Genomic DNA, 21,581 nt, shown 5'->3' with positions numbered 1-21,581 from the left:
TCCTTGTGGTTGGGTCCCCTGGTGCGGCGTGCAGGACCCCACCAGGACCTCTTTGCAAAGACATCTTCTGCTTCTGGCCACTGGAACCGCTGCTGGACTTCCCAGGAACCGAACAAGACTGCAACACCGAGAAAACCTCTCCTTGCAACAGTTTCCACAGCTCCTGTAAGCACTTTGCAACATTTCCACAGCTGTGCATGCTCTGGGTTCAGCAAGACTTCATGTGCACTAAAGAAGCAAGACAATCTCCCTTGGATTAAAGGAGTCCCTCCCCTGCATCTGCAGGCAATGACGTCCAGCTGCTGAGATCTGCTGTCCTCTGGATCTGCGAAGATTCCCGGCAGGAAAGGACCCTCCGGTCACTGCACCAGGTCACTGTAAGTCACCCCTACGGTAGACCCTCCTAGCCTAGATGGCAGGGTGCTACCCCTGTGTGTGTGCACCCCAGCAGCAGCAGAGGTACCCCCACGAACTCCAGTGCCATTTTCATGGACTTCTTGAGTGTGGGGACGTCATTTTATGTGTGTACTGGACATGTCACTACCTATGTCCAGCTACATAATGGTAACTCAGAACCTAGGCATATTTCGTATCAAACATGTTGGAATCATACCCCAATACTGTTGCCAGTATTGGAAGTGTGATTCCATGCACGTTGGGTGCTCCTTAGAGGACCCCCAGTACTGCTCCTACCAGCCTTCTAGGGTTTTCGAGGCAGCCCAAGCTGCTGCCTCTCAGAAAGGTGTCTGCCCTCCTGCTGCTTGAACACCTCAAGCCCAGGAAGGCAGAAGAAAGGATTTCCTTTTGGGGGGGGGGGGGGTGTAACATCCTCTCCCTTTGGAAATGGGTGTTACATGGCGTGGGAGGGGTAGCCTCTGAAGCTACTGGTATGCTTTGAAGGGCAGATTTGGAGCCCTCCGTGCATAAACCACTCTACACTGGTTCAGGGACCTCCAGTCACTGCTCTGGCGCCAAACTGGACGATGGTAAGGGGAGTGACCACTCCCCTTTCCATCACCACCCCAGGAGTGGTGCCCAGAGCTATTCCAGGTGGCCACCTTGAATCCAAGGTTGGCAGGGACCTCTGGGAGCATATGTGTGCCCTGGCCAGGCAGGTAAAAATGTAAAACTTTACATTTGTATAGCGCACTACTCACCCGTTGGGGCCTCAAGGCTCTGTATGCATACCGCTGTGGAACCCCTCCTGGCTTATCCCTGTGAGGCGCCCACTCCTGGGCATCCTCCAGGGTGAAGCCAGGCATCCAAGCGCTGTCAGGGCCGTTGGGGAAATTAAGCAAGCTATTGCCCAAAGTTACAGTGTGGGACCCATTAATTAGATTAGTCACTGAGAATTATCAGGTCCAAGGGAATTGAGCCCAAGACCCGCTGAGGTGGGAATTGAACCCTGGTCCTGGGCCAGATCTCTGCATCAGGGTCTGCCGCTCTAACCATTGTGCCACACTGTGACGAGCCCCCTCCTGATAGGTGGTCACCTGGTTAGGTGACCAATCCCCTTTTCAGGGCTATTTAGGGTCTCTCTCTTGGGTGGGTCCTTAGATTCAGCTTGCAGGATTCCAGCAGCACTCCTCAGCAACATCTACTTCGACTTCTACCCACTGGAACTGCGACAGGACCTTCCAGGAACCGACTGTGCATCCACAACGAAGGCTCTGCTTGCAACATTGTTTCCACGGCTCCTTCCACCCTCTGCAACATCTCCCCGGCTGTGCATCCTCTGAGGGCGGCGAGTCTTCAGCCTGCATGATAAGGAAGAGGGAATCTCCCTTGGAGTGAAGTAGTCACTCCCCTGCAGGCACCAACTGCATCGACGACCGGCTGCGTGGATCTCCTCTCATCCTGAGCTGCCTGGATCGTGCATCGTGGGTGGTGGTCCATAGTAGTCCTCTTGGTCCTCTCTGCCAGCTGTCCAACTTTGGTGGAGGTAAGCCCTTGCCTTCCTACACAGGACATTACCCCGTGCACTGCGTTTCTTGCAGCTGCCAAGGCTTGTTTGTATCTCTTCCAATGGATCTTCAGGCTCCGTATAGCCCCAGCCTCCAGCACTCCTTCCAGCGACTCCCAGCCGTCTGCGTGCTTCTCCTGCGGTTTGAGACCCTTCTCCAGTAGTGCTGAGTGGGTTCCTCTGTGACCTCTGGTTCCTCTTTCAGTGGGGGGCTGCCTTTTCTTCTGTGGACTCTCTGCCTTGCTGAGGGTCTCCCTAGGACTTCCCCCGTGGGTTGAGTCCTCCTGGGGCTTGCTGGTCCCCAGCAGCTCCACTTATGCTTCACTGCGACTTCTGCCTTTGCCAAGGCTTGTTGGTGGCTTTCCCCTGCCACTGACCGACTGCAATCTTCCGTCCGGCGTGGGTTGTTGACTGCATCCTCCAGGACCTCTTCACCGACTCCAGGGCTGCATTCCTGACCGACTTTGTCCCACCGTCGACCAACTCCTGCATCCACAGCTGGTGGGTAGTCGCTCCTACTCCTCCTGGACTCTCCTGTGACTTCTGGACTTGGTCCCCTTCTTTCACGGGTCTTCCTCTTCAGGGATCAACCGCTGGTTTCTTGCAGTCTTGTCTGGGTGTTGCATTATCTTCTTTTCTTTTTCTTCCTTTTGGGTGGTTTCGGGAAATCCAGTAACTTACTCCTTTCCTCCTGGTCGCTAGGGGACACTGTGGTACTTACCTTTGGGGTTTCCTTGTACCCCCAGCTCCCCTCTACACTTTCCACTTACATAGGTGGGGGTCCTGTGTTCACATTTGATTTGTTTAGTATATGGTTTGGGCTCCCCCTAGGGTCACTATTGTCGATTTGCACTATTTTGTATCACTTTCTATGCCTATTTCTGATTACGAGTGTACATATCTAGTGTGTTACTTACTCCTATTGGAGAGTTGCCGCTCTAGTATTTTTTGGTATTGTCACTAAAATAAAGTACCTTTTTATTTTTGTAACACTGAGTGTTTTCTTTCATAAGTCCTGTGTGACTACAGTGGTATTGCATGAGCCTTGCATGTCTCCTAGATAAGCCTGGGCTGCTCATCCACAGCTACCTTTTAGAGAGCTGGGCTTCTAGACACTGCCTACCCTTCACTGAGAGGGGATACCTGGACCTGGTGTAAGGTCTTAGTACCATAGGTACCCGCCGCACACCAGGCCAGCTTCCTACAGCAAGTTTTAGAAAAATCCAGTGCCATAAAGTGATAACGTTTAATTCTCTCAAACAGCCTTAAAACATACATTGTAGATGGAATCTTGGCCCTCTGTGTAATTGATATGTGTTTTTTTTCAAACGTAATATTTGGCTGGAATGTTAATTGAAGCCAAAGGTGCCTCTATTTTTGCCACCACTTTCAACTACACTGTGTATGTAAACGTCCAAATCATCGCAGTCCCGTGTCACAAGTCCAGGCCTTGGGGATGTTAAAGGGTCCCCGGTTGTGCACACACACCTCCACCTCCCGCTGCTTCTGTATAGTTCTTTCCTCTGCACCTGACCATCCCTTGTCGCAGGTCCAACCCTTACGGATGGAAAAGGATCTCCGGTTGTGCACAGACACCACCACCACCACCACCTCCTGCTGCTTCTGTATAGTTCTTTACTCTGCACCTGACCATCCCTTGTCGCAGGTCCAAGCCTTTGAGATGTTAAAGGGTCTTTCGATGTGTACAGACCTAACACCACCACCACCTCCACCTCCTCCTCCTTCTGCTGCTGCTGTATGGTTCTTTTCTCTGTACTTGACTGTAGGAAAGTCCCCTCTTTTTGCTATCAGTGTGTTTTGACTGTTTTCACTGGGATCCTGCTAACCAGGACCCCAGTAATTGTTTGCTTAGGAGTTTCGCACACACCACAATTGGCATACTAGTGCCCCTGTATAAGTCTCTAGTATATGGTACCTACGTACGCAGGCCATTGGGTCACCAGGGATCCTCCATGGGCTGCAGCATGTATAATGCCACCCATAGGAGCCCATGCAAAACCTCTCTTCAGGCCTGCCATTGCAGCCGGTGTGAAAAGGTGCATTCAACCTTTCACTACAGGTCACTGCACCAGGTCACTAAGTCACCCCTTTGGTAGGTCCTCTCAGCCCAGAGGGAAGCTTGCAGGTACCTGTGTGTGAGGGCACCCCTGCATGAGCAGAGGTGCCCCTACTTACTCCAGGGCCATTACACTGGACTTCGTAAGTGCGGGGAAGTCATTTTATCAGTGTGCTGAACACAGGTCACTCACTACGGGTGTCCAGCTACATAAAGGTAACTCCGAACCTGGGCATGTTTGGAATCGAACATGGCGGAATCTTACCCCAATACTTTTGCCAGTATTAGTTGTATGTTCCATGCACTCTGGGGGCTCCTTAGAGGACCTCTAGCATTGCCCCTACCAGTTTTCTGTGGTTTACCGGGCAGTCTGCGCTGCTGCCACCCCACAGACCGGTTTCTGCCCTCCTGCTGCTTACCCTGCTCTAGCCCAGGAAGGCAAAACAAAGGATTTCCTTGGGGAAAGGGAGGCAACACCCTCTCTGTTTGGAAATAGGTGTGACATGGCTTGGGAGGGGTTGCCTTCCCAAGCCACCGGTATGCTATGAATGGCACATATGGTGCTCTCCGTGCATTAACTGGTCTGCACCAGTCCCAGGACCCCGGGTCCCTGCTCTGGCACGAAACTGGACAAAGGAAAGGGGAGTGACCACTCCCCTGTCCATCACCACCCCTGGGGTGGTGTCCAGAGCTCCTCCAGGTGGCCACTTGATTTCGCCATCTTAAATCCAAGGTGGGTCGAGACCCAGGTCAGGCAGGTGGCACACAGCCCCCTCCTGATAGGTGGTCACCTTACTAGGTGACCAATTTCCCTTCCTGGGCTATTTAGAGTCTCCCTGGGTTCTCAGATTTGGCGTGCAAGATTCCAGCAGGACTCCTCTGCATCGTGTACTTAATCTTCTGGCCACTGGGACTGCAACTGGACCCTTCAGGAACTGACAATCTGCAACTTCAGTTATGACTGCGCTTCGCAACATTGTTTCTCTGGCTCCCACCAGCAACTACAACATTTGCCCGACTGTGCATGCTATGAGGGCGACGAGTCTTCAGCCCGCACAAGAAGTAAGAAGGAATCTTCCTTGGAGTGAAGGAGTCACTGCCTTGCATCCGCAGGCACCAATTGTAATGATGACTGTGTGCGTGAATCTTCTCTCATCCGAAGCTGCATGGATCCTGCATCACAGGTGGTGGTCTGGAGCGGTTCCCTTGACCCTCTCTATTAGCTGTCCAACTTAAAAGACGGTAAGCTCTTGCCTCTCCTTGAAGGACGATTCCCTGTGCACCACGACTCTTGTAGCTACCAAGGCTGTTTTGCTTCTCCAAGGGATCTTCAGGCTCCAAGTCGCCCCGGCTTCCAGCACTTCGGCTGTGCAAAGACAGTCTTCCCCCTGGTGCTCCAGTAATGCGGGACTCCTCTTCAGGCGTGCTGACTGGGCCTCACTGCAACCTACTGCGCCTGCTGCCAGTGGGTTACCTGTGGGGGCTGCGACTGCTGGCTGTCCCGACTGCTGAGGGTCAGGTCGAGTCCCCAGGACCTCGCTGGTCCTCTTCAGCTTTGCAACTCTTCTTCTGCCCTGGTCTGCATTTTCCAAGGCTTGTTGGTGGTCCTCCTAACTGCTGACCTCTCTGTGACCCGATGACTGGCGTGGGACATCATCTGCAGATCTCTGAACAGTGCCTCTTGTTTCTTATGCTAATTTCTAACTATTACTGTATATACAGTGTTTCCCTCCAGGTGGGGGTTGCCTATAAGTAATCTAGCTCATTGCTACTGTAATAAAGTGCCTTTATTTTTGTGACACTGTGTGGTTCCTTTCAGGTGTGGTAGGATGCTGTGTGACTGCTGTGGTATTACAAGTGCCGCACACCCCTCCTAGATCAGCCTTGGCTGCTCACCACAGCTACCACTGGGGGGGGTCCTGGCTTCCTAGACACTGTCTCCCTAACTAATAGGGGTTTCCTGGACCTGGTATAAGATGCCAACACCAAGGGTGTCCACCACACACCAGGCCAGCTTCCTACAGTGACCATCCCTTGTCACAAGTCTAAGCCTTCGAGATGTTAGAGGGTCTCTGGTTGTGCACCTCGTCCTGCTGCTGCATAGTTCTTTCTGCTGCACTTGAGCATGTTTTCTTAGGACTCCATTCCCAGCTCCCCTTCTTCCTCTATGAAGGCCACAGCTCATCTTTGTGCTTTAATCCAAGGTGCTGCCTCCGTAGATGCTGAGAAGGGCGACCTACAAGTGTTTTGATGCCACTTCCCCCTCAGATCAGTAGGACCGGCCTTGCTTCTCTGGCCCAGTCAGAGCTTCTTTCACTCCTAGCTTCCAGAGTTGTGCATGTTCCTTATTTCCAGTGTTGCTGAAATTTTTCTTAGCTGTTATCTCACCCTCCCACCCCCCTCTAACTGCTCCACTTCACGGCCCCTTGGTTATTGAGCTGTCTGCTCTGTTCTTTTCTTTCCCTCAGGTGAACTATGTGCGGCGGAAGGTTAAGAAGGCGAGCGTGCTGTTTGTGGAAGAGTCTCTGGCAGATCCCACCAAGAAAACCAAGAAAGGGTAAACGTTGCAGTAGTCACTTCATCCTACTCTGTCACCCGACTTCCCCACTCTTAGCCACCGACAAGCAGTATCCTTGCACTAGTGCACCTACTGCCCCTGAACCCTCCAAAGACACCTGCTCTGGCACCCCAAGGGTTAACTTTCAAGCAGAAGCTCTGGCACCCCAAGGATTAACTTCCTAGCAGAATCTTACACCCCAAGGATTAACTTCCTAGCAGAAGCTGACACCCCAAGGATTAACTTCCTAGCAGAAGCTGACACCCCAAGGATTAACTTCCTAGCAGAAGCTGACACCCCAAGGATTAACTTCCTAGCAGAAGCTGACACCCCAAGGATTAACTTCCTAGCAGAAGCTGACACCCCAAGGATTAACTTCCTAGCGGAAGCTGACACCCCAAGGATTAACTTTCAAGCAGAAGCTCTGATGCCCCAAGGATTAACTTTCAAGCAGAAGCTCTGACGCCCCAAGGATTAACTTCCAAGCAGAAGCTGACACCCCAAGGATTAACTTCCTAGCAGAAACTCTGATACCCCAAAAATTAACCTTAGGCAGAGATATTGACTCTCCAACATCAGCACTAACTGCCCCCACTCAAAGTGAGATCAGATCCCTCACACCAGCACTTACTGCCTCAAGTTTAACCCCCACAGAGTGAGATCAGCTCTCTGACACTAGCATTGACTGCCTCAAGTTTAACCCTCACAGTGAGATCAGCTCCCAGACACTGGCACTGACTGCCCCCCCTCGCAGAGTGAGATCAGCTCTCTGACACTAGCATTGACTGCCCAAAGTTTAACCCTCACAGTGAGATCAGCTCCCGGACACTGGCACTGACTGCCCCCCCCTCGCAGAGTGAGATCAGCTCTCTGACACTGGCATTGACTGCCTCAAGTTTAACCCTCACAGTGAGATCAGCTCTCTGACACTAGCATTGACTGCCTCAAGTTTAACCCTCACAGTGAGATCAGCTCTCTGACACTAGCATTGACTGCCTCAAGTTTAACCCTCACAGTGAGATCAGCTCTCTGACACTAGCATTGACTGCCTCAAGTTTAACCCTCACAGTGAGATCAGCTCTCTGACACTAGCATTGACTGCCTCAAGTTTAACCCTCACAGTGAGATCAGCTCTCTGACACTGGCATTGACTGCCTCAAGTTTAACCCTCACAGTGAGATCAGCTCCCGGACACTGGCACTGACTGCCCCCCCCTCGCAGAGTGAGATCAGCTCTCTGACACTGGCATTGACTGCCTCAAGTTTAACCCTCACAGTGAGATCAGCTCCGGACACTGGCACTGACTGCCCCCCCTCGCAGAGTGAGATCAGCTCTCTGACACTGGCATTGACTGCCTCAAGTTTAACCCTCACAGTGAGATCAGCTCCCGGACACTGGCACTGACTGCCCCCCTCGCAGAGTGAGATCAGCTCTCTGATACTAGCATTGACTGCCTCAAGTTTAACCCTCACAGTGAGATCAGCTCCCGGACACTGGCACTGACTGCCCCCCTCGCAGAGTGAGATCAGCTCTCTGACACTAGCATTGACTGCCTCAAGTTTAACCCTCACAGTGAGATCAGCTCCCAGACACTGGCACTGACTGCCCCCCCTCGCAGAGTGAGATCAGCTCTCTGACACTAGCATTGACTGCCCAAAGTTTAACCCTCACAGTGAGATCAGCTCCCGGACACTGGCACTGACTGCCCCCCCCTCGCAGAGTGAGATCAGCTCTCTGACACTGGCATTGACTGCCTCAAGTTTAACCCTCACAGTGAGATCAGCTCTCTGACACTAGCATTGACTGCCTCAAGTTTAACCCTCACAGTGAGATCAGCTCTCTGACACTAGCATTGACTGCCTCAAGTTTAACCCTCACAGTGAGATCAGCTCTCTGACACTAGCATTGACTGCCTCAAGTTTAACCCTCACAGTGAGATCAGCTCTCTGACACTGGCATTGACTGCCTCAAGTTTAACCCTCACAGTGAGATCAGCTCCCGGACACTGGCACTGACTGCCCCCCCTCGCAGAGTGAGATCAGCTCTCTGACACTGGCATTGACTGCCTCAAGTTTAACCCTCACAGTGAGATCAGCTCCGGACACTGGCACTGACTGCCCCCCCTCGCAGAGTGAGATCAGCTCTCTGACACTGGCATTGACTGCCTCAAGTTTAACCCTCACAGTGAGATCAGCTCCCGGACACTGGCACTGACTGCCCCCCTCGCAGAGTGAGATCAGCTCTCTGATACTAGCATTGACTGCCTCAAGTTTAACCCTCACAGTGAGATCAGCTCCCGGACACTGGCACTGACTGCCCCCCTCGCAGAGTGAGATCAGCTCTCTGACACTAGCATTGACTGCCTGCGTTTAACCGTCACGGAGGGAGGGCACCTCCCAACACCAGCACTGACTGCCCCCTCACAGAGTTAAATAGGCTCACTGACACCAGCATGGACTGCCCCATGTTTAACCCTCAGAGTGAGATCAGATCCCTGACACCAGCACCTTCTGCCCCAAGTTTAACCATCACAGAAGGAGGGCACCTCTTCACACCAGCACTGATTGCCTCAAGATTAACCCCCTAGGGAAATATCACCTGCCCTACATCAGCAGTGACTGCTCCAGGGCTAGCATGCGATACCTTCCCCAGCACCAGCAATGACGTCTGCAGGATTAAGCCTTGCAGAGTGACCTCACCGTGCTGAGCCATGCACTGAGTGCTTCAGGAATAACTTCCTGTGGGAACTGCTGCCTCTACATCAGCACTGACTGCACCCAGATTCAACCTACCAAATGGGATCACTCATGACGCAAGCGCTAGCTGCTCAAAAATGTGTGAAAAGCAGAGCTGCTCCCCGTCCGCAACCCGCCTGTCAGTGTGTGTGCAGTTGTATCATAAGGTGACTTGGGGTCTCTGCCTTCTTAGTGTGGATGCAGCCTGTGCCCCATCCTCTGCCAGATGTAGCATTTTACCCCGATTGTGTCCAGTGTAAGGAAGGTGTGCGACCTTTCTTTTTCGTTTTGTTCAGTTACATTCGGTGGTTATTGGACATTACTGTTCAGTGCTGGCTTTTTAAGCTCTGATGCTCCAGGGTCTTTCAGGCACTCATCAGTCGCTGACCCTCGGAGGTAGCAAGGGTGGGCGGTTAAGACTTACTCCAGTAGCTGGCAGTGGGTTTCGACCTGGGGAGCACACAGAGTAATCCCGCATAAAAGAGCTCCATGCAGTATCACGCCTCTTACGTGTAAAGATTTGGGTCTAAGTGTACCTAATGTAAATGAAAGGCATTCATGTAAGACAGTACACTGCTGAGCAGAAGGTGCAAGCACCGTCAGCATCTTTCAAGTTCCAGGTGTTATTCTAACGTGGTATTGCAAGCACTGTACTGATGGTGTCTCACTAGCGGGCAGGTTAAGGTCCACTTGGTTAGGAAAAAATCCTTGTAAACCACTGGGACCTGTCTGTCTTTTGTGCTGCTTTGTCTGAGTGATGGTAGAGTGAATTCAAGCCAGTGCCGAGGGCACGAGTTCACGCACAGCCCACCACCCAAGGGAACTGGACCACAGAAGGCGCTGCCCTTGTTCTCCTGGTCTGGGGCAGTTAACAGGAAGTGCGGCCTGCAGTGCAGAAGACCAACAATGAGGCCAAATTGGTCCCACATTAGATTTAAGGTGCCAGTTGGAACTGGGAGATTGATTGGGTACCTCGCAATTGGCATTCAGTGCACGTCTTGAATGTTCGAATTTTGGGTGGCAGGGGCACTCTCTGGCCAGTGGCTGCCAACGGACTGGCACTCACCAGAGGCAGCAGGTTCCTGAGATAAGTTACAACCTGCCATTCAGACACCTTAATGTGACACGCACTCCTGCAGCTGCTATAGGGCTCACATCTATGCAGCGCACACCAACCACCATGCCTGCCATGACATTGCAGCGCACATTAATGCCCCATTGCTGCAGCTGGATAGACGTTCACACCCAAGCACCATCGATGCCATCACACAACGGAGCACTGTTGGCATCGTGCATGTGCTTCTTGGTTACTGTGCAGTATTGTGAGGCGTCCTTGAGTCAGTGCTGTGGGTAGTAATGTTGAAGGTTTCTTTGGCAGTTCAAGGGCTGGCATAGCTGTGATCATACTGGAATCCTATCAGCAAAGAACAGTCTTCTTTATTTCCTTGTTGTGCAGGGTGTCTGTGTCCCTCCGAGCCTTGAAGCACTTTGACTGTGAGGAGAAGCAAGATTTAACAGTAAGTACATGATTTCAATTCTTTCACAACACCTGTTGTACGTTGCTAGTCCCCCTCCAAACCAGGTGTCTTGTCTGAATTGGCGGGTTCCTGCCGTGAGCACTTGTGGTGTGACAATGGGTGTGTTATGCCTCTGTAACCATAGATGTCATTTGTTTCTCAGTCATGCAGATGTCTGTCTTGTAGTAGGAGAAGGGCCATTGATATTTGTTGGTTCTGAGTGTCCCACAGAGTTGCCATAATCCAGTTTGTTCATTTGGCATTCTTCACCATTTTAATGTGCACAGCAGTAATAGATCCCCAATCTATGTCTGTAACAGGAAGTGAAGATTATCCTTCTTTTTTTTTTCTTCTTTTTTTTATTTTATTAAAAAGGTGCTTGGCTTCACGCTGTGTTCGCCATCATAGTTGGGATACACCCTGTTTGGCTTCACACAGAGGATACACGCCCTGCTTAGATCCGCACTGGTGATCACACACTGCTTAGCTTCACACAAAGGATACACGCCCTGCTTAGCTTCACACAAAGGATACACACACTGCTTAGATTTACACAAAGGATACACGGACTGCTTAGCTTCCCACAAAGCATACACGCCCTTCTTAGATCCGCACTGGTGATCACACACTGCTTAGCTTCACACAAAGGATACACGCCCTGCTTAGCTTCACACAAAGGATACACGCCCTGCTTAGCTTCACACAAAGGATACACGCCCTGCTTAGCTTCACGCAAAGGATACACGGACTGCTTAGCTTTACACAAAGAATACACGCCCTGCTTAGCTTCACACAAAGGATACACGCCCTGCTTAGCTTCACACAAAGGATACACGCCCTGCTTAGCTTCACACAAAGGATACACGCCCTGCTTAGCTTCCCACAAAGGATACACGCCCTGCTTAGCTTCACACAAAGGATACACGCCCTGCTTAGCTTCACGCAAAGGATACACGCCCTGCTTAGCTTCACGCAAAGGATACACGGACTGCTTAGCTTTACACAAAGAATACACGCCCTGCTTAGCTTCACACAAAGGATACACGCCCTGCTTAGCTTCACACAAAGGATACACGCCCTGCTTAGCTTCACACAAAGGATACACGCCCTGCTTAGCTTCCCACAAAGGATACACGCCCTGCTTAGCTTCACGCAAATGATACACGGACTGCTTAGCTTCACGCAAATGATACACGGACTGCTTAGATTTACACAAAGGATACACGGACTGCTTAGCTTCCCACAAAGGATACACGCCCTGCTTAGCTTCACACAAAGGATACACGCCCTGCTTAGCTTCACACAAAGGATACACGCCCTGCTTAGCTTCACACAAAGGATACACGCCCTGCTTAGCTTCACACAAAGGATACACGCCCTGCTTAGCTTCACACAAAGGATACACGCACTGCTTAGCTTCACACAAAGGATACACGCGCTGCATAGCTTCACACAAAGGATACACGCACACAAAGGATACACGCGCTGCATAGCTTCACACAAAGGATACACGCGCTGCTTAGCTTCACACAAAGGATACACACACTGCTTAGATTTACACAAAGGATACACGGACTGCTTAGCTTCCCACAAAGGATACACACCCTGCTTAGCTTCCCACAAAGGATACACGCCCTGCTTAGCTTCACGCAAATGATACACGGACTGCTTAGATTTACACAAAGGATACACGGACTGCTTAGCTTCCCACAAAGGATACACGCCCTGCTTAGCTTCACGCAAAGGATACACGCCCTGCTTAGCTTCACGCAAAGGATACACGCCCTGCTTAGCTTCACGCAAAGGATACACGGACTGCTTAGCTTCACACAAAGGATACACGCCCTGCTTAGCTTCACACAAAGGATACACGCCCTGCTTAGCTTCACACAAAGGATACACACCCTGCTTAGCTTCACACAAAGGATACACACCCTGCTTAGCTTCACACAAAGGATACACACCCTGCTTAGCTTCACACAAAGGATACACACCCTGCTTAGCTTCACACAAAGGATACACGCACTGCTTAGCTTCACACAAAGGATACACGCACACAAAGGATACACGCGCTGCTTAGCTTTACACAAAGGATACACGCACACAAAGGATACACGCGCTGCTTAGCTTCACACTGGTGATCGGACGCTGCTTAGCTTCACACTGGTGATCGGACGCTGCTCAGTTTCACACTGGTGATCATACACTGCTCAGTTTCACACTGGTGATCATACACTGCTCAGTTTCACACTGGTGATCATACACTGCTCAGTTTCACACTGGTGATCATACACTGCTCAGTTTCACACTGGTGATCATACACTGCTCAGTTTCACACTGGTGATCACACGCCACTTAGTTTCACACTGTGTATACGAGCGCCGCTTAGTTTCACACTGTGTATACGAGCGCCGCTTAGCTTTACACCGTGTATACGAGCGCCGCTTAGCTTTACACATTGAATACGAGCGCCGCTTAGCTTTACACATTGAATACACGGGCTGCTTGGCTTTACACCGAGGATACACGGGCTGCTTGGCTTTACACCGAGGATACACGGGCTGCTTGGCTTTACACCGAGGATACACGGGCTGCTTGGCTTTACACCGAGGATACACGGGCTGCTTGGCTTTACACCGAGGATACACGGGCTGCTTGGCTTTACACCGAGGATACGCGGGCTGCTTGGCTTTACACCGAGGATACGCGGGCTGCTTGGCTTTACACCGAGGATACGCGGGCTGCTTGGCTTTACACCGAGGATACGCGGGCTGCTTGGCTTTACACCGAGGATACGCGGGCTGCTTGGCTTTACACCGAGGATACGCGGGCTGCTTGGCTTTACACCGAGGATACACGGGCTGCTTGGCTTTACACCGAGGATCCACGGGCTGCTTGGCTTTACACCGAGGATCCACGGGCTGCTTGGCTTTACACCGAGGATCCACGGGCTGCTTGGCTTTACACCGAGGATCCACGGGCTGCTTGGCTTTACACCGAGGATCCACGGGCTGCTTGGCTTTACACCGAGGATCCACGGGCTGCTTGGCTTTACACCGAGGATCCACGGGCTGCTTGGCTTTACACCGAGGATCCACGGGCTGCTTGGCTTTACACCGAGGATCCACGGGCTGCTTGGCTTTACACCGAGGATCCACGGGCTGCTTGGCTTTACACCGAGGATCCACGGGCTGCTTGGCTTTACACCGAGGATCCACGGGCTGCTTGGCTTTACACCGAGGATCCACGGGCTGCTTGGCTTTACACCGAGGATCCACGGGCTGCTTGGCTTTACACCGAGGATCCACGGGCTGCTTGGCTTTACACCGAGGATCCACGGGCTGCTTGGCTTTACACCGAGGATCCACGGGCTGCTTGGCTTTACACCGAGGATCCACGCGCTGCTTGGCTTTACACCGAGGATCCACGCGCTGCTTGGCTTTACACCGAGGATCCACGCGCTGCTTGGCTTTACACCGAGGATCCACGCGCTGCTTGGCTTTACACCGAGGATCCACGCGCTGCTTGGCTTTACACCGAGGATCCACGCGCTGCTTGGCTTTACACCGAGGATCCACGCGCTGCTTGGCTTTACACCGAGGATCCACGCGCTGCTTGGCTTTACACCGAGGATCCACGCGCTGCTTGGCTTTACACCGAGGATCCACGCGCTGCTTGGCTTTACACCGAGGATCCACGCGCTGCTTGGCTTTACACCGAGGATCCACGCGCTGCTTGGCTTTACACCGAGGATCCACGCGCTGCTTGGCTTTACACCGAGGATCCACGCGCTGCTTGGCTTTACACCGAGGATCCACGCGCTGCTTGGCTTTACACCGAGGATCCACGCGCTGCTTGGCTTTACACCGAGGATCCACGCGCTGCTTGGCTTTACACCGAGGATCCACGCGCTGCTTGGCTTTACACCGAGGATCCACGCGCTGCTTGGCTTTACACCGAGGATCCACGCGCTGCTTGGCTTTACACCGAGGATCCACGCGCTGCTTGGCTTTACACCGAGGATCCACGCGCTGCTTGGCTTTACACCGAGGATCCACGCGCTGCTTAGCTTCACACAAAGGAAAAGAAAGTATGGCAAAAGGACATCCCATCTCCTTTTTAAGTTTTTCAGGGAGTCCCATAATCATGCCCTTCAATGTCTTGTTGAACTTTTCAGCAAGTCCATTGGTTTGTGGATGGTATGGTGTGGTGAACTTGTAAGTCACCCCACATTCATTCCACATGTGTTTTAGGTAAGCTCACATGAAGTTGGCATCTATGTCAGAAGCCACCTCCCTAGCAAACCTTACCCTGGTAAAGATACAAATGAGGGTTTTGGCTACTGCAGGGGGGTGTAGTAGGCCTAAGGGGAATTGTTTCAGGATACCTGGTAGCGTGATCCACTACTACCAGTGTATATTGGCTTCCTGTGGCTGTGGGTGGTTCAGGTTGACCCACTATGTCCACACTAACCCTTTCAAGGGGAACCCTAACGACTGGAATTGAAATTAGGGGGAGGTGGTTGGTAACCTTTCTTACCACCGGCTTGGCAGGTGGCACAGGAGCTGAAAAACTCCTTCACATTCCGTGGCATATTGGGCCTTTAGAAATGGCTGACAAGCCTATTCTAAGTTTTTGTTTGGTCCAGATGCCCAGCTAGGGGGATGTCATATGCTAGGTTGAGGATGAATTCCCTGAACTCCTGAGCCACTACCACTCCCTGGTGGCACCAGGTTTGGAGTCTCTAACCTCGCTGTACAAGAGTCTCTCCTTCCAATAGACCCTTTGGGAGCCACTGACATCTCCCTTTTCCTTTGCAGCAGCTTGCTGCCTCAGGTCTTTGAGTGGGACAGGTTCTCTGTCCCTGGCACAGCTGGTCCCTAGAGGGTGCCCCTTGGCACAAGCACTCTTCCTGGTAAGGGTCAAGTTCCATGGGCTCAGTTCTCTCTGAGGATGTAAAGACCTCTTCCTGGGAAGAGGAGTCTTGTCCTTTTTACTATATAGAAATTGGTCCCCCCCAGTCTTCTTGCCCATTCTCTTGGAAGGTTGAGCCATTATTCCAGGCTACAGCGCTTTCTTTTCTCTCTGTGCTCGGCTTTGTGCTCTAGTCCTTACACACATCATCTCATGGATACCCAGCATGGCTGCATGGGTTTTGAGCTCTACCTCAGCCCAAGCTGAGGACTCCAGGTCATTCCATAGCAGACATTCAACTGGGATTACAGAAGAGACCACTACCTGTTTCAGGCCAGTGACCCCTCTGTATTATAAGGTCGCCATTGCTATGGGAGGGACATTAGTTTCATTGTAAGCATTGGTGACTGGATATGTTTGTCCAACCAGACACTTTCCTGGGGAAACCAGCTTTTCTTTCACCAGGGTGACATTGGCACCTGTATCCATCAAGGCTTCTAGCTTAGTCCCATTAATTAAGGGATGTTGTCTGTATTTGTTCATTTTAGGGGCCAGACAGCAAGAGTGTCTCCACCATCGGAAACTAAAGTAGCTTCAGTGTGAACCCTGATTTGCTCTGGGCGCACTGTTCATCCCACCTGGAGACTGGCTGTACCAGAGCTATCTAGCATAGTACTAGGGGGGATTCTTTTGCGATAGGCCAAGTCTCCAGTTTGGTGTCCATTCTGCCTACTGTTGAAACACCAGGCTTTTTTGGACCATAGTTTTTACCTTTTGTACCCATGAGAAGATTGCGAAGAGGTTCAGGGGCCCACCCTCCTACTCAGGATTTCGTAGGTAGGGTGACTCCCCACCCTACCCTTGGGGAGGCTTTGTTTCCCCTTTCTTTAGACGCCCACTGTGGAAGTTTTGGTCACCCTTGTCTTGACCCAGTGGTCTGCCTTCTTTCCCTATTCTTGGGGAGATTGGACTTAGGTCTACCAGATGCTGATGCAACTTTTCATTGAAGCAGTTACTTAAAATGTGTTCTTTCATAAACAAGTTATAAAGCCCAACATAGTCATGCAGTTCATTTCCAGTTATTCAACCATCTATTGTTTTGACTGAGTAGTCAACAAAATCAACCCAGGTCTGGCTCGAGGTTTTGTGAGCCCCCCTGAATCTAACTGTATACTACTCAGTAGTGAATCCAAAGCCCTCAATCGGGGTAGCCTTCATGCGGTCATAAGATTCAGCATCTGCACCAGTGAGTGTGAGGAGCGTATCCCTACACTTACCAGTAAACAGTTCCCAAAGGAGAGCTCCCCAGTGAGACCTTTTCAATCTTCTAGTTTCACAGGCCCTTTCAAGGGCCGTGAACCACTTGAACATGTCATCACCTTCCTCATACTTGGGCAACAATCCCTTTTGAACATTTTAGGGTTATCAGATTGCTCTCTGTCCCTAGGGTCCCAATCCAGTATGTGCCAGCAACGGGACACCCCGAGATCTTCCAGGAAAAGAGTGGCCATGCCAAGGGGTGGCCGTGTCCGAGGGGTGACCCAGCCCAGCCTGGCCCGGCTGTGAATGGGTGCAGACGGGCCTGCTCTTGGCATGCGCCTGGGCATGACCCACATGCATCCCGTGCAGCAGGAGTAGAATCGCGCTATTAGCAGGTCAGGCGGCCCCTTGTGGGTGTCGCAGGCTGGATGAACGCTGAGGTATGAAGTCCCACCTCAGCCGGGGCAGTGTCAGCATCCTGCGCAGCAGGTGTACAATCATACTTTTAGCGCGTCCGGCGGCCCTCCCGTGGGCTTCACAGGTAGGATGAAGACTGGAGCATGTCGTCCTACCTCCAGCGGTGAAGTGGCAGCGTCCCACGTAGCAGGTGTAAAATTGCATTTTGGGGTCAGGTGGCCCCCCGCGGGCATCACAGGCAGGCTGGGGGTGAAGTCCTACCTCAGCTGATGCAGTGGATTCAGTGGTGTTCATATGCTGCATAGCTTCACATTAAGGATAAACTCGCTGCTTGGCTTCAGATCAGGAGATTCAGATGCTCCTTGACTCCACACAGAGGGTGCACAAGCCGCTCTGCTTTGCTTCACACAGTGGATACAGATGCAGCTTAAGCTCACACCTGGTATATATTCTCGTCCTAGCTTCACACTAAGAGATACTTGGTCTGAGCCAGTCTACCCAGCTTCTCAGTAGGAGTGCACTGCTCTCGGCTTCCCAGCGGAGTTGTACTGTATTCACACTCCAGCGGAATTGCACTGTATTCACTCTCCAGCGGAGTTGCACTGTATTCACTCTCCAGCGGAGTTGCACTGTATTCACTCTCCAGCGGAGTTGCACTGTATTCACTCTCCAGCGGAGTTGCACTGTATTCACACTCCAGCGGAGAGTTGCACTGTATTCACACACACTCCAGCAGCGGAGAGTTGCACTGTATTCACACACACTCCAGCAGCGGAGAGTTGCACTGTATTCACACACACTCCAGCAGCGGAGAGTTGCACTGTATTCACACACACTCCAGCAGCGGAGAGTTGCACTGTATTCACACACACTCCAGCAGCGGAGAGTTGCACTGTATTCACACACACTCCAGCAGCGGAGAGTTGCACTGTATTCACACACACTCCAGCAGCGGAGAGTTGCACTGTATTCACACACACTCCAGCAGCGGAGAGTTGCACTGTATTCACACACACACTCCAGCAGCGGAGAGTTGCACTGTATTCACACACACACTCCAGCAGCGGAGAGTTGCACTGTATTCACACACACACTCCAGCAGCGGAGAGTTGCACTGTATTCACACACACACTCCAGCAGCGGAGAGTTGCACTGTATTCACACACACACTCCAGCAGCGGAGAGTTGCACTGTATTCACACACACACTCCAGCAGCGGAGAGTTGCACTGTATTCACAGTCCAGCAGCGGAGAGTTGCACTGTATTCAGCTTCACAGTGCAGTTACTCTATGGTTTGTGTTATGGCTTGGTTACACTATGTTTACTTCACAGAGGGGTTGTACTGTGCTCACTTCACAAACCAGGGCTACACTGTACTCTGCATCGCGATGGGGCTCTCCTGTACTCGGCTTCGCGATGGGGCTCTCCTGTACTCGGCTTCGCGATGGGGCTCTCCTGTACTCGGCTTCGCGATGGGGCTCTCCTGTACTCGGCTTCGCGATGGGGCTCTCCTGTACTCGGCTTCGCGATGGGGCTCTCCTGTACTCGGCTTCGCGATGGGGCTCTCCTGTACTCGGCTTCGCGATGGGGCTCTCCTGTACTCGGCTTCGCGATGGGGCTCTCCTGTACTCGGCTTCGCGATGGGGCTCTCCTGTACTCGGCTTCGCGATGGGGCTCTCCTGTACTCGGCTTCGCGATGGGGCTTTCCTGTACTCGGCTTCGCGATGGGGCTCTCCTGTACTCGGCTTCGCGATGGGGCTCTCCTGTACTCGGCTTCGCGATGGGGCTCTCCTGTACTCGGCTTCGCGATGGGGCTCTCCTGTACTCGGCTTCGCGATGGGGCTCTCCTGTACTCGGCTTCGCGATGGGGCTCTCCTGTACTCGGCTTCGCGATGGGGCTCTCCTGTACTCGGCTTCGCGATGGGGCTCTCCTGTACTCGGCTTCGCGATGGGGCTCTCCTGTACTCGGCTTCGCGATGGGGCTCTCCTGTACTCGGCTTCGCGATGGGGCTCTCCTGTACTCGGCTTCGCGATGGGGCTCTCCTGTACTCGGCTTCGCGATGGGGCTCTCCTGTACTCGGCTTCATAGTGGGATTGTAGGATGTTGGCTCTGTATGTACTATTTCAAAGTAAGAAATAGCATGCACAGAGTCCGAGGGTTCCCCTTAGAGGTAAGATAGTGGCAAAAAGAGATCATTCTAATGCTCTATTTTGTGGTAGTGTGGTCGAGCAGTAGGCTTATCAGAGGGTAGTGTTAAGCATTTGTTGTACACACACAGGCAATAAATGAGGAACACACACTCAAAGACAATTCCAGGCCAATAGGTTTTTATATAGAAAATATATTTTCTTAGTTTATTTTAAGAACCACAGGTTCAAGATTTACAATCAATACTTCAAATGAAAGGTACTTCATTTAGGTATCATAGGAACTTTGAATCAGCAGAATAGCATGTACAGATTTGGCAAAAATATAGCAATAAGCTATTTTAAAACTAGACAGTGCAAATTTCAACAGTTCCTGGGGAGGTAAGTATTTGTTAGTTTTGCAGGTAAGTAAACCACCTACAGGGTTCAAAGTTGGGTCCAAGGTAGCCCACCGTTGGGGGTTCAGAGCAACCCCAAAGTTACCACACCAGCAGCTCGGGCCGATCAGGTGCAGAGGTCAAAGTGGTGCCCAAAACGCATAGGCTTCAGTGGAGAAGGGGGTGCCCCGGTTCCAGTCTGCCAGCAGGTAAGTACCCGCGACTTCAGAGGGCAGACCAGGGGGGTTTTGTAGGGCACCGGGGGGGACACAAGTCAGCACAAAAAGTACACACTCAGCGGCACGGGGGCGGCCGGGTGCAGAGTGCAAACAGGCGTCAGGTTTGCAATAGGTTTCAATGGGAGACCCAGGGGTCTCTTCAGCGAAGCAGGCAGGCACTGGAGGTCAGAGCCTTCAGGTCCTGGGGGCTGCGGGTGCAGTGTCTTTTCCAGGCGTCGGGTTCTTAGAAGCAGGCAGTCGCGGTCAGGGGGAGCCTCTGGATTCCCTCTGCAGGTGTCGCTGGGGGGGCTCAGGGGGGGTCAACTCTGGCTACTCACAGGCTCAGTCGCCGGGGAGTCCTCCCTGTAGTGTTGGTTCTCCGCAGGTTGAGCCGGGGGCGTTGGGTGCAGAGTGGAAAGTCTCACGCTTCTGGCGGGAAACGTGTGGTCTTTAAAAGTTGCTTCTTTGTTGCAAAGTTGCAGTCTTTGTGTAACAGGGCTGCTGTCCTCGGGAGTTCTTGGTCCTTCTAGATGCAGGGCAGTCCTCTGAGGCTTCAGAGGTCGCTGGACCCTGGGGGACGCGTCGCTGTTGCAGTTTTTCTTGGAGTGGGGAGAGAGGCTGGTAGGGCTGGGGCCAAAGCAGTTGGTGTCTCCGTCTACTCTGCAGGGCTTCAGGTCAGCAGTCCTTCTTCGTCTTCAGGTTGCAGGAATCCAGTTAACTAGGTTCTGGGGAGCCCCTAAACACTGAATTTAGGGGTGTGTTTTAGGTCTGGGAGGGCAGTAGCCAATGGCTACTGTCCTTGAGGGGGGCTACACCCTCTTTGTGCCTCCTCCCTGTGGGGAGGGGGTACATCCCTATTCGGGGAATCCTCCAAAATCAAGATGGAGGATTTCTAAAGGCAGGGGTCACCTCAGCTCAGGACACCTTAGGGGCTGTCCTGACTGGTGGGTGACTCCTTGTTTTTCTCATTCTCTTCCCTGGACTTGCCGGCAAAAGTGGGGGCTGTGTCCAGGGGGCGGGCATCTCCACTAGCTGGAGTGCCCTGGGGCATTGTAACACAAAGCCCGAGCCCTTGAGGCTCACTGCCAGGTGTTAAGCACCTCCACCCAGAGCAGGCTTTGCTTCTGGCCCAAGAGGGCACAAAGGCCCTCAGCACATGGGGTCAGAAACTCGTCTCTCAGCAGCAGGCTGGCACAGACCAGTCAGTCCTGCACTGAACAATTGGGTAAAATACAGGGGGCATCTCTAAGATGCCCCCTGTGTGCATTTTATAACAAATCCAACACTGGCATCAGTGTGTGTTTATTATTCTGAGACGTTTGATACCAAACTTCCCAGTATTCAGTGTAGCCATTATGGAGCTGTGGAGTTCGTTTTTGATAAACTCCCAGACCATA

The 21,581-nt window shown here is 52.2% G+C and overlaps 1 protein-coding gene across 1 annotated transcript in view; it reads left to right on the top strand.

Annotated features, from left to right (window-relative positions):
• The window catches only part of PWWP3A (PWWP domain containing 3A, DNA repair factor), a 116,110-nt gene that overhangs the window by 66,385 nt on the left and 28,144 nt on the right, over nucleotides 1-21,581 (top strand). Inside the window, exons 7-8 of the mRNA XM_069216215.1 lie at nucleotides 6,509-6,597; nucleotides 10,789-10,849. Of these exons, the coding sequence (XP_069072316.1) occupies nucleotides 6,509-6,597; nucleotides 10,789-10,849 (150 nt within the window). The remainder of the gene's footprint in view (nucleotides 1-6,508; nucleotides 6,598-10,788; nucleotides 10,850-21,581) is intronic.

The sequence above is a fragment of the Pleurodeles waltl genome, chromosome 12, assembly GCF_031143425.1.
Source record: "Pleurodeles waltl isolate 20211129_DDA chromosome 12, aPleWal1.hap1.20221129, whole genome shotgun sequence".
Taxonomy (NCBI): Eukaryota; Metazoa; Chordata; class Amphibia; order Caudata; family Salamandridae; genus Pleurodeles; species Pleurodeles waltl.
This window is presented reverse-complemented; position numbering and strand designations above follow the sequence as displayed.